The sequence below is a fragment of the Mus musculus genome, chromosome 6, assembly GCF_000001635.26.
Source record: "Mus musculus strain C57BL/6J chromosome 6, GRCm38.p6 C57BL/6J".
Taxonomy (NCBI): domain Eukaryota; kingdom Metazoa; phylum Chordata; class Mammalia; order Rodentia; family Muridae; genus Mus; species Mus musculus.
The window spans coordinates 99,687,779-99,700,993 of NC_000072.6; the positions used below are offsets into that span (position 1 = coordinate 99,687,779).

The 13,215-nt window shown below is 50.0% G+C and overlaps 2 protein-coding genes across 3 annotated transcripts in view; one reads left to right on the forward strand and one right to left on the reverse strand.

Annotated features, from left to right (window-relative positions):
- The window catches only part of Eif4e3 (eukaryotic translation initiation factor 4E member 3), a 70,995-nt gene extending 65,900 nt beyond the window's left edge, over nt 1-5,095 (reverse strand). Inside the window, exon 1 of one of the 2 annotated variants that reach the window (XM_030255550.1) lies at nt 4,352-5,095. The gene's annotated coding sequence lies outside the window, so the exon portion shown is untranslated. The remainder of the gene's footprint in view (nt 1-4,351) is intronic. The other variant, XM_030255549.1, reaches the window with a different exon arrangement.
- Nucleotides 4,589-7,288, forward strand: Gpr27 (G protein-coupled receptor 27). Its single transcript, NM_008158.2, has one exon. It carries the CDS (start codon nt 4,901-4,903, stop codon nt 6,038-6,040), a length of 1,140 nt encoding a protein of 379 aa, NP_032184.1. The 5' UTR covers nt 4,589-4,900; the 3' UTR covers nt 6,041-7,288.
- The last annotated feature ends 5,927 nt before the right edge of the window (nt 7,289-13,215 follow it).

Consider the following 13,215-nt stretch of genomic DNA (forward strand, 5'->3'; position numbering starts at 1 on the left):
ATTATGGATGGTTACGAGCCACCATGTGGTTGCTGGGATTTGAAATCAGGACCTTCAGAGGAGCAGTCAGTGCTCTTAACTGCTGAGCCATCTCTGCAGCCCTCAAAACTCTTTGAACAAATGCTATAGCCATTCCCAGCCCTGCTCCATTCTCCACCCATCCTCCCCCAAACAACTTTGTGACTCTATGAATTTGTAGAGAACAAGGCTTATGTGCTAGTGACATGAAACCAGCGACCGCGATATGTGGTTATACGCCCTTACCTGATTGGCTCCTTGACTAACTGTAGCTTGTCCTATTTATATATTCTCTACCCCCAACTGGAATTCAAGGAACCTTGTCACACAGTATACATTCAAGATTTGCATGGCAAACGTGGAAGTAGATCCCTATGGATTCATGGTAAATCCATAAAATCAAGGGAAATACAACTACTTCTTATTTATAAACCTAACTTCCGACTCTGTCGCTGTTTTGCCCTGCTGGTGGGTTATGTCGTTTCAGGTTTTAGGGCAGTTCCTTGCTTCTTTAAGAGTGCCATAAATCTGGCGCACATATTTTACGATACACGGTCACTCAAGCTAGTGTATGTCAGCATGGAAGCTGGTACTTCATCAGCTGGGGTCAAACTGTTCTCATCTTTAGTCACTGTCCTTCCCTGAGCTGAGGTATGAGCATCTTGGCTGAGACGTCTATCCACAGTCATCATCTTCAGTGACCACATGTTACCATGTACATACCTTGTGCTTTGCTTTCTATTAGTAGGTCTCACCCAACCGACTGTTCCTCACAGCAGGCCTTTGAGATTCAGAGGAAACAGAACTTTCCCAGAGGTACACAGATAATGACTGATTTGGGAATGAGCCAGGTTATATCTAACACCAATGCATTCTTGAAGTTATGGCCGACTGCTACAGAACAGCCCAGTGCTATGCTCTGATAACCCAACATCCCATGGGCCCAGACTCTGGCTCGCTGCTTCTCAGAGATATGATGGGGCTGTCAATACAATGTTCTCCAAGACAGAAACCTGAGGCAGAGGTCAAGAACGCTTCCATGATGATGGAGCCCACAGCCACAGCTGCGTGTGTCAAAATGTGCCAACTCGTCTCTCTGAACAAGCTGGTTTATATCACCAGTCACACTACGTGCATCAAAGATGTAACATAACGGATGGGAGGGGGGCAATTTCAACTCCTCTATCTATGTACAAAAGAAAAATTACTTACAAATCAAATTTTTTATTGGAAAAAAAAAAACCTCATTTGCCTTTAACAAGCGATAATCAATTTGGCGCCTGAGAAAATATTTGAAAGTCTTGTTTGAAGTAAAAGGAAAACAAGTTGATCCCAGCCAATAAAATGTTAATGACTTTTCTTTAAGTATGAATCTATTTTAATCTATTGAATAAATGCTGAAAATGAAGGCTGTAGACACGTGAGTGCTGCCACAGTCATGGTTTACATGTCCTGCTGCTGCCGGGCTTATTTGATTCTGGGCAAATGATTAAACCAAATCTCAGATCCCAAAGATAAATGTATCAGACCATATAGCAGTCAGTCTGTCTGTCTGTCTGTCATCTACTGTCTATCTAGCCATCATCTATTTGTCTGTCTCTCACAAGGGAACCATGATCTCTTTCTTTCCCTTCTCTGAAGATTAGCTCTCTCCACTTGGGACACAGACACATTTAAACTCCATTTTTTTTCCCTCACCTACAAACTAAAGACCCAGAGACCCTAGAAAACCAATACCACATTTTGTATATGTTAACACTCTACATTTTGAGAGGTTAAATGATTTGCTGGGAGATTTATACTCATAACAGCAACGCTATCAACATTCCAACTCAGTGGGGAAGGGTCTGACCTGAAATAAGAGGACCTGGGCCCTACTTCCCACTCAGCCATAAACGGGTCAGTAAAACCTGAGTGTCTGACTGGGTGTTTTGAAAAGTTCTTCTCCCTTTAAAGGCACTCCCGTTCTCAGTCCCGAGCACCTGCTACTCACTGCCGGTTTTCCTTCTCGCTGCTTTCTCATCCCAAGAGGCAGAGGCTGGGGCTGGGGAGATAGATGACTCAGTAAGGTCCTCTGCCTTGCAGAAGGACCTAAGTTTGATCCATAGAACTCATGTTAAAATAGCCAGCTAAGTTTGCTTGTAACCTCAGTGCCAGGGAAGAGGAGACAGATGACTCTCTGGGGCTAGTTAGCCAGGTAGCCCAGGCTACTTAGCCAGCTCCACACCAATAGAAGAGCAGGAAATCCTGTCTCAAGAACCTGAGGAGGCATACTTTAGGTTGTCTTCTGCACCTAACCCCACGAACATGCACACTCTATATATTCGCGCTGCTTGATCTGCTGAGTAGAAATTGTAACCATATATACCACACACTGCCGGCCACAGCAACGACATTAAATAACACTTCGTTGTTTATTTAACACAGTGCTTGGCATCTGGGTGCTCAGTATATGGAAGCTACCTTTCACATCAACATAAAGAACCCAGTGATGGTGTCTTCAAGGACTGTAAGGAATTTCCTTCTCTGAGCAAGTACGGCCCACATGGTGGCAAAATCTCATTGTCTAGGGCTATGCATCTGGTTTTAAACAAAGAAAAAGATCCCTTTCCCATTCTCTCGCTGAGAGTGGGAGTCCATCACATTGTGCCTGCTGTAGTGTGGGACTTCTAGAAAGCTCCTTGAAGGGGGAGCCAACCTACATGCCAGGAACACTCCCCCTCTTCCCCCTCTCTCTCTGCTGGGGACATCTGCAGCCCATCCTGATCTCGAGGGGAGGGGAACACTTCCACAGATCCAGTCTGTGGGCCAACAACCAACACCAGCATCCACTCACCTCCATGATGGAAATACAATTCCTAGCCCGTGCACCCTCTCAAACACACTGCTTTTTTGCTGTCACATATATTTATATGACTGTCCAATCACCTCCTCTTGACCACGTAGGAGTACCAAGAAAGGCATCCCCTTGAGATTTTTGCGAAAATGTCCAAACTGTCTTCCAAGGCCTTGTTACTCAAAGTGGGGCGAACAGGCAATATAAGTGTCACTATCTAGACCCATTCTGGACCTACTGAGTCAGAACTGTGTTTTAAGGGGACCCCCCCCCCCCAGTGACTTCCAAATGCAAAGTCTTAGGCTTTGGACTAACATCTAGGTTCTGCGCTCCTGGGCTTTGGCTTGTTAGATGACCCAGGCTGGCTTCCAATTTGCCACCCCTGACATATCAGCTTCTGGGGTGCTGAGACCACAGGTGCATATGACCACAAGGATGCTGTTATTCTTCTTCAACCCTGCTGCCAATGTAACCCTGCTTATGTTATAAGCAGTGTGTTGTCCTCACACCTCTCTCCTTCTCCAGCACCTATCACAGGCTAAGTTTTGACTCAGCCCGGTACTTCAGGCTCTCTAGGATGGTGACTTTAGGAATGCCTACCAAGATGCCCATTTATGCACGTAGAATTTTTAATGGGTATATCTGAAAAACACCACAGTCCTTAATTTTGGTTCCCATGTTAAGCAATGAGGATAGTGATATAAACACACACACACACACACACACACGCGCGCGCGCACTATTTAGGGACTAGTCAGATGGACAAGATTTTAAGAAATAAAACCAGATGATGGGAAACTCTTAAGTGCTAGGAAGCAAATAAAGAGGCCAGTGACAGGCAGTCTGCTCCAAAAGCCTTAAGAATAAGGGCTCATTTGAGAAGCTGGTATGGACAGTGGGCCCAGCAGGAGAAAAGGTGTTTAAGGGCCAGAACATGGGACTGGCCATTTCAGACTAACCCAGGGAATGGATAGATATCCCAGGAAAGACACACATTATTTAAGGAAAACGCCTGATTTCTTTCTGTGGTACACGTTTAGTTCCACTTAAGAGTTAGAGAGCAAGCACGCTTGAGGGTCCCTGAAAGTCCAGCCTTGGAAACAGGACTAAGTAAAACTGAGATTCCAGCTGGGCCACTTCCTGGCTCTGGACTCCCTTGCCCTCTAAACCTAGGCTTGCTGGGGTAACTGGTAGGCTTCCGAATAGAAAGACAACTTTACAGTTGTCTCTGGGGGTAAGGGTGAAGGGGGTACACTACCCCCCTCCCCGCGTGCTACCGCCCACATTAGGCTTCACCTGGGTATCTGTGTTCTGTGCTCACCCTGTTATGTTGCTGCCCATCATTACCAGCTTTCAAACAGAAGGTTCATCCCAGACATCCCTGCCTCCTCTCCCCCCAGGCCTCCCAGACCCTGCCACCCCACCGTGCCCCCAGCTCCCGGCCACAGTGACTCCAGCGCTGGCGCTTGACGCCGCCGCCGCCGGACCCCCGTTTACCTGGGGCCAAACGCGACTTGTCGCCACCTCGCGTCCTGGGCCCTGCCTCCCCTCCCGGCTGTCGCAACGGCGCCCCCAGCCCAGTCAGGCCCGGTGCGGCGCGGGATGCCTCGGCGGGACTGGCGGCGGCGGCCACGCTGCGCGCTCCGGCGGAGGGGAGGGGGCTCGGCGGCGGCGGCGAAGGCGGTGGCGAAGGCGGCGGCAGCGGCAGCGGCAGCGGCGGGCCCGGCGGGGGGCAGAGCCAAGAGGCGCGGCGGCGGAGGAGGAACGGGAGGAGGACGCGGAGCATGCGGGGGGCTGCAGGCCTGCCCGCAGTGAAGCCCGCCGCGCCCAGGGCGCAGGGAGTGGCCGTCGCCTCCTGCGCGCACCGCGACTGAGATGGCGGCGGCGGCGGCGCGGCCGAGGCGCGCCGAGCCCCCGGGGCAGGGCCGGCCGGGCGCGGGCTGACAACCCCGCGGGCCGGGAGAGCTAGCGTGGAGGAGCGCAGGCCCCGGGGCGGCCTACGGCGAGCGGCGAGGGCCGGCGGGGAGGAGGAGGAGCACGGCCGCGATGGCGAACGCTAGTGAGCCGGGCGGCGGCGGCAGCGGCGGAGGGGCCGAGGCTGCCGCGCTGGGCCTTAGGCTGGCCACGCTCAGCCTGCTGCTGTGCGTGAGCCTGGCGGGCAACGTGCTGTTCGCGCTGCTCATCGTGCGGGAGCGCAGCCTGCACCGCGCGCCGTACTACCTGCTGCTCGACCTGTGCCTGGCCGACGGGCTGCGCGCGCTCGCCTGCCTCCCGGCCGTCATGCTGGCGGCGCGGCGCGCGGCGGCCGCGGCGGGGACGCCGCCGGGCGCGCTGGGCTGCAAGCTGCTGGCCTTCCTGGCCGCACTCTTCTGCTTCCACGCGGCCTTCCTGCTGCTGGGCGTGGGCGTCACCCGCTACCTGGCCATCGCGCACCACCGCTTCTACGCCGAGCGCCTGGCCGGCTGGCCGTGCGCCGCGATGCTGGTGTGCGCCGCCTGGGCGCTGGCTTTGGCCGCGGCCTTCCCGCCGGTGCTGGACGGCGGTGGCGCGGACGACGAGGACGCGCCGTGCGCCCTGGAGCAGCGACCCGACGGCGCCCCGGGTGCGCTAGGCTTCCTGCTGCTCCTGGCCGCGGTGGTGGGCGCCACGCACCTCGTCTACCTCCGCCTGCTCTTCTTCATCCACGACCGCCGCAAGATGCGACCCGCGCGCCTGGTGCCCGCCGTCAGCCACGACTGGACCTTCCACGGCCCGGGCGCCACCGGTCAGGCGGCCGCCAACTGGACGGCGGGCTTCGGCCGCGGGCCCACGCCACCTGCGCTCGTGGGCATCAGGCCTGCAGGCCCGGGCCGCGGCGCCCGGCGCCTCCTGGTGCTGGAGGAGTTCAAGACGGAGAAGAGGCTGTGCAAGATGTTCTACGCCATCACGCTGCTCTTCCTGCTCCTCTGGGGCCCCTATGTGGTGGCCAGTTACCTGCGCGTCCTGGTGCGCCCGGGAGCTGTCCCGCAGGCCTACCTGACAGCCTCGGTGTGGCTGACATTCGCGCAGGCCGGCATCAACCCCGTGGTGTGTTTCCTCTTCAACCGGGAGCTGAGGGACTGTTTCCGAGCCCAGTTTCCCTGCTGCCAGAGCCCCCAGGCCACGCAGGCCACCCTCCCCTGCGACCTGAAAGGCATTGGTTTGTGAAGCGCGCTCTGCCACCCAGGCTCCCTCTGGCTTCGATTGTGACCGCTCATCTTTCCCTTCTGTCCCGTTGTCTGGTTTTTCTCTGCTGCCTTCAGGAGACTCTGAAAGTGGACACGCACTTGGATTGTATAGACCCCTGTTCTGGGGCCGGGGGAGGGATGCTGAGGTCCCGTTCTGTCCTTTAATTATACTTTCTTCCTGACAGTAGGCCCTGCAGTCTTTTTGTACTGGTACCGACTTCTTTTCTTCCACGTGTGATTTTTTTTTTTTTTTAAATAAAGGCTACACTGGTTTTATTCATGCAAAGTTTCCTAGAGACCATGGCCAGTTTTCTACAGAGGCTATTTTTGACAACCTCAAGTGGCATTACCTTTGCGTTGCAGTGAAGGAGAGCGAGCTAGGAGATGTTGGAGATGGAAGAGAGGGACAGAGTTGTCTAAAGTCCCCTCAGAACTGCAGGCCACAGGGCCAGGTGAGCTGTGTGCCTTGTTTGGGGGGTGTGGGGGACTTCTCCCAGTGGTGACACTGAACTTTAGGAGAAAATGCGAATGGGTAGGAGGACGGTCTTATTTGAGTCACTTAAGGAGCAAGGTCTGGGGCCCTGTGTAAGTTATTATAAAACAATGCATCAGCAAACAGCTGCTCTGTAGACCAGTCTTGGATGGAAACTTTCTGTGAGACTGTGACTTTTAAACAGTAAAAAGTGTTTTGGATAGTAATGTGGAGAAAAAAAAAACAGTATTGCATGTGTTTGTACCGATTGTGATTTGCGGATGGGGTGGGCTCTGGAGGGCAGAAAAATACAGGTTTGTTTGGGTTAGGGGTTTGGGGGATTTTCCCCCCCAATAAAAAGTTAAAATACTTTTGTGGAAATGGCTTGTGCTTTGATAAGCCCAGTTTTACTCTGTATTATGAGCTAATTTTCCCTCTGAAGACTTGTCTGTGGTTAAGAAGATATGGGATATAACGGTGCCTCTCCCAGGAGACAAGCATTTTCCTGCGGTGTTTGCTAAGTTAGGTGGTGCTGTTCTACTCATGGCTGTTTTCAATGATTAATAAGAAACCATAATTTAAAATACGATCTCTTTGTTAGACATTGTCACTTGACACCGAAGGACTTCATTGCAAGTACTGTATAATACTTTTTGCTTAAACTGCTCTGTTTTTATTAATGTAACTTGCGTTTTGAAGATTTCTATCTGTACTTCTCTTTGCATTACACAAATATACCAGTATTTTCACTCTGGAGTGGCTGTTTTGTTTTTGAGGCCAAATCTCTTAGGTCTGTTGCTAAGTAACACATGCTGTCCGTTGGTGTCTGCTGTCCCGTGTCAGGTGTTTGGTTTGGATATTGGCATCTCTTGTGAACAAGGGTGGGGGTTAGTCATGGAGGCCAGACGCTGAGCTCTGTGGCTCTTCCTCTCCATGTTATGTTTTTGAGACAGGGTCTCTCCGTCAAACAGAAGCTTGCCAATTGTCTGGGCTGGCTGGCCAGGAAGCCCGGGGACCTTAAGCCTGGGAATTTCAGGTGCCCCCAGATTTTTTCTTGGAGCTTAGCCTCTCAAGCTTCTGCAGCAAGCAGGTCACCATTGAGCCATCTCCTAAGCATGGGCTACAAATGGAGCTCAGGAGGAGAGCATTTGCCTAGAACCTGAGAGGCCTGGAGTTTGATTCCTAGAGTTGCCGGGGGTGGGGGGTAATAAACTCCACTGGTTTAAAAGAAAAAAAAATCAATTTGACAAACTATTCATAATGGATGTAGTAAATTTATGGTTTATTTTGAGGATAACATTAACTATTAAACATTATGTTCAAGAGAGATGAACAATAAGGGCGTGTGGCCAATCTGTCTCCACTAAATAGCATCATTTTGTTCGGCTTGTGAGAGCTGAAGACACCAGTCCACTTGGAAGGCTCCTGTTCTCCCCGTGGCCTCAGTTCAGGTAGAGTTCCACCCCTGGGTTTTCAAGGGTCATTCATCAGAAATCTTAAGTCCAAGACAGAGAGGGCAGGGGAAATTAATCCTCCTCTCTCACATGCCTATCCAAGTGACTCAAGTTCAAGTCACAGAGGTCACCAAGGCCATGTTTTATTCAGAATAATTGGCACCCAGCATGCCACAGGAATCCCTCCATCCCAGGATATCCCTGAGTTATTTTGATCTTGGGCAGCAGCCAGACTCTATCAGAGACACATCACCAGGTGATGCTGGGACTCCTGAGTCCCAGGGTTATTTTCAGAGGAATTAGATGGCCGGGCTTACACAGCTCAGTGGTTCCTATTGGGTTGTGCTGAGTTGGGAGCTCTTTTCCACGGAGAAGTCACCTTCTACATCCCTCAGTTGGCTCAAGTCGTGATTTACTTTCGACATGCTGTGTACAAACTTGCTTATAGAGGAAGGCATGGTTTCCACTGAGAATGCAAGGCAGAGCAACAAGCAGCCATTAAGGACTGGGCAGCTGTGTCCCGGATGCTCAGCTCATTATAGCAGAGCAGGTACAGTGCACTCAAAGAAGACAGGAACTAAGTAAGATGGCTCATGTGCTAATCTGGGATATTAATTCAGTCTGCCCCATCCCCAGGGTGAGATGAATGAGTTGTCCCCATGCTCAAAGCAAAAGAAGGGGAAAAGCTATGTATAGAAATCTCTATCTTCATGTGCTGTCATGGATTTATTGAGTTTAAAATAAGCAGTTTCTGGTCTTTGGTACCTTCTATCTAGTAGCTTTGCAGCAAGAGTCGTGCTGTGTAAATTGAAACCTGACTTTCCCTTTTTAAAAAAGTGGGTACTTCTAGCAAGTTGGGGAGCACATAACAAATCGGCAGCCACAATGACAGGCTCTGGACCCACCTTGCAGTCTTATCAGAACCTGTCACTTTGTCAAATTTGTTTCCACTCATTTTATGTGCGGGTTCATGTGTGTGCGCATGTTTGTGTGATATGTCCATGCTGTGGTGTACAAGTGGAAGACAGAGGGCAGCTTGAAGAGGTTGGTTTTCCCAACCATATGAGATCAAACAACTTATCAGGCTTTGTGAGCAGCAAGCTGGCCCGTTTCACCAGCTCACACCTTCTTCTTTACCCTTTCCTTTTTATTGCCTTTATCTCTCCTACCTCCCCCTTTTTCTTTTTTGGGGGTGTGAGGAGAAGTAGTTGGAGACAGGGTTTCTGTGTGTAGCCCTGGCTACCCTGGATCTCATTTGTACACCAAGCTGTCCTTGAACTCAGAGATCTGCCTACCTCTGTCTCCTAAATGCAGGGATTAAAGGCATGTGTTACCACCGCCTGGCTCTTGAGATCCTTTTAAAGAAATACGTTATTTCAGCCCATTCTTTGGTTAGGCAATGGCTCCACATCTTTCAGATGCCCTGCCCTCAAGGAGAGGCAAGATTCTAGGTCTGATTTGGGGCTTACTGATTGCTTGTTTTTGGTGGTGCTGGTAGTGGTCTTAATTTCTTCCGCTGAGATAGCAAAAAGAGATGTTTGACCCTGGAGAGAACAGAACCAGTCCCCAAATGCCACAGGTCTGGAGCAGCGGATCAACAAGGACTATCTAGGTTATAAGACAAGGCATTCTCTCAGAGGTGGTCTTACTGGTCAGATACTGACAGTCTCAATCCATCCAGACAGTTATGGACATGGCGTGCAGTCCACTGGCTCTACCAGCACGGCAGTCTCTGGCAGTCCGTTTTTTTGTTTGTTTGTTTGTTTGTTTGTTTTTTTCTGCTCCTGCAGCCCCCATAGATGCATGAGCCAACTTCCTTGTTCCTCTGCATCTTTGTGTCTGCCTCTATATCATTCTCATGGCCCAGAAGTTCCAAGGAAGATGGAACCAAGGCAGAGAGCTCAGTTTAACTTTCAGGTAGATCACAGAGTTGGTGGGACGTGTCACGTATTTTCCTAACAACCTTCAGGATTGTGCAGAACCATCTCTGTTATTCTGGGAGGGCATCCATGGGCACAGCTCTTTGGTCCACCTCTGAGTCTCTTTGTATGCCCACATTCCCCTCTTGAATTGCCTGTGGGCATACCCCCATGCTCCCCACACCTGCCTGGGGACTCCTCCCTATGTCATGTCCAGCAGGTCAACGTCTAAGATGCCACAAGCCCAAGGAGACTGTATAAACAGCAGTGCCCTCAGGTCCTCCCTGGGCATTGGTTCTGTGTTGGACCCAGGCTGTGTACTTTAGGAAACTCTTCTTGGCCAGCTACAATGTCCTACACTCTGATCCCCCCCACCCCCACCAAGAGGGCCATGTGTATCAGCTCAGGGGACACCTGGTATCTCCTGTTCCCTCTCCAGGTCCCTCCTCTGCCCCTCTCTTGTTCCCCAGCTGTTCCAGGTCAATGGCAGTGTCACATACACTATGATTTGTCCCTCTGTCCAAAGATATACCCTGACGCTTCTGAACTTCTATTTAATCTTTCAGACACACACAAAGAGTCAATGCTTGGCCTCCACACAGTGATGGGCTTTATCCCAATGCATGCTGTGGGAGAGATTCAAGGCGCCGCTGTAGCCATGAGATTTATTCCTGGAGCAGTCAAGTACTGACTTACTGTCTCTGGTGCCTTAAACTGTCAGGATGCTAAGGTGGCTGGCTCAAAATATCCTCTCAGGTATCTGAGAGATGCTTCACCCATGTGGGGAGCCAAGACCACTGACTTTCAGGGCCTTCTCTGTGAGGGGTAAGGGAGATAATGGGGAGCCCTTCTCCCCCACTGACAGCTGGTTCTGTGTCAGTCCTTGTTGTACCTCTCGGCTACTCCAGGAGGAAAGAAAAGTAAAAGCAAGAGTTAGCGGAATTCAAGAGATTCCTTCTCCTTTTCCTCCATCTTGAACAGAATGTTTCAGGTTGAGCCCAGCTGGTAAAAAGTCTCCCTCCTCCCTTTTACTCATTTCATTCCCTTTGGGGTGCTCTTGGGTGAAGACATGATATCTGGAGCTACAGTAGCCCAGCTGCCTTAAGACCACGAGGACAGGCGCTGTGATCGCAGTGAAAGCCACGGACGAAGGATGCACAAGTGCCTGCCTTAGTGCTCCTTACTCTCTAGCTCAGTGGTTCTCAGCCTCCCTAATGCCGCAGCCCTTTAACACAGTTCCTCAGGTCGCGGTGACCCTGAACCATAAAAATTATTTTCTTGTTACTTCCCAACTGTGACTTTGTTACTGTTCTGGATCCTAATGTGAATATCAGATATGCAGGATATTTGAGATGTGATTCCCCCAAAGGCTTTGTGACCCACAGATTGGGAACTGCTGCTCTCTACTCTAGCTTTGCAGTAAAAGCACCTATGGTTGGAGTCATTGCAAGATCTCTGCAGCTCCCTGTCCAGCAAGGGTAACCCCAGGCTCCTGAGAGATCCTGCCTCAAAACAAACAAACAAATAATTGAAATGGGTAGAGCACTTGCTGAGCAAGCCAGAAGACTAGGAGAGCAGAGTCCAGATCTATTCACCCATGCGAGTCCAGGGCAGGCATGGTAACCAGACTGTAATCCCAGAACACAAAAAGTAGAGACAGGATCCCAAAGCAAGCTGGCTAGATAAACGAGCTCAACTGGTAAGCTCTAGGTTCAAGTAAAAGGCCTTAACTCAGTGTATATGGTGGAGAGCAGCTGAGGGACACATCTGGCCTCCACACATCGGTACCCATGCACACCCACACACATGCAAACATGTATACACACAGATGCGTACCGCATAAGCAAAATTTTTTAAAAAATTAAGTATATGGTGCCTGAGGATCAACACCATAGCTTGTCCTCTGAGCTCCACATACATCTTTACACATGGGCACACTTGGACATCTAGTACCCGTGCACACACACACAAAGATGGATATCAAAGTCATGCTTTCTACCTGTCAGATTGTCCTATCTGCTACTAATAATCCTCATACCAGAAAAATAATAAAATAGAGTGTTCTTTAGTTTGCTTGTTTTTTGTTTTTGTTTTGTTTGCTTTGGTTTTATTGTTATTTATTTATTTATTTATTTATTTATTTATTTATTTTTGATATGGTCTCGAATATGTACCCTTGGCAGGCCTGGAACTCACTATATTGATCCAGCTGAACTTGAACTCACAGAAATCTGCCTCTGTCTCTCAACTGTTGTTATTAAAGGCATATACTACCACACCTAGCTTGAAATAGACCTCTCATTTTCATTATAACAAGATAGGCTCTATATAATTATATTGTAAGCTTTTTGACCAATGAATGTGTAAACTCTAAAGGTTATTCTTATGGTTTGGATGTGACATGTCCTGTCCCACACTCCCTTTTACCCAGGCTCGTGTGTTTTGAACATTTAGCCCCTCAGCTAGCAGATCTATTTTGGGAGGCCGTGGAACCACTGGCAAATAGGACCTTGTTGGCTGATATAGATCACAGAGGCACACCCTGGGAGGTCACAGCCCACTTTATTTCCTGTCCTACCTCTGCTTCCTGGTCACTCTTTGTGAGAGGCTGCTGTTATGATAGCCACCATCGCAGACCCCACCTGCTCTCCAGCCACCATGCCTTGGTGAATGGTATTCACCTCGCATCCACGGGGCCTCATGGTCTACCATGGTGAATTATAGTCCCTGAGCTGTGAGCCAGAGTAAATCCTTCTTCCCTGAAGTTACTCCTGTCGGGTATCGTCACAGAGAATAGAAAAGTAATGACCACAGTCATATATCTAATTACAGGAATCTGGGAAATGACACATAAATCCACCCAACCAACACACACGGAAAGCCAGCACAAAGCCAGTGCTGGACACAGGGGCCAGTGAGGTGCAGTTTTCTTGGTTACTAGTTAATTAACTGGGGAAACTTGGCAAAGGCACTCAGCGTCATAAAGCAAGGCAGAACCAGAGAGATGCCAAGAGGGGTCCACAAGAGGGCTGGGCCAGCACACAGGCCAGACTTCATTCCAGCTTGTCTGGAAAGGCTGACTAGCATCCAGCTCTGGTTTCTCAGTTGACAAGAAAGGGGGAGCTAGAACAATGAAACCTAAATACCCCGGACTCCACCCTCCCCTCCTCCTGGCTATGCACCTCCTTCTGCCTCAGTCAGCGCTCCCTTCACTCTGGAATCCATGTAAAAAAATTTATTTCTCTCAGTAAAATAAAATCACAGAATTCTCCCTTCAAAATTTCCTGTCTCTGATCTATCCAAAAAACTC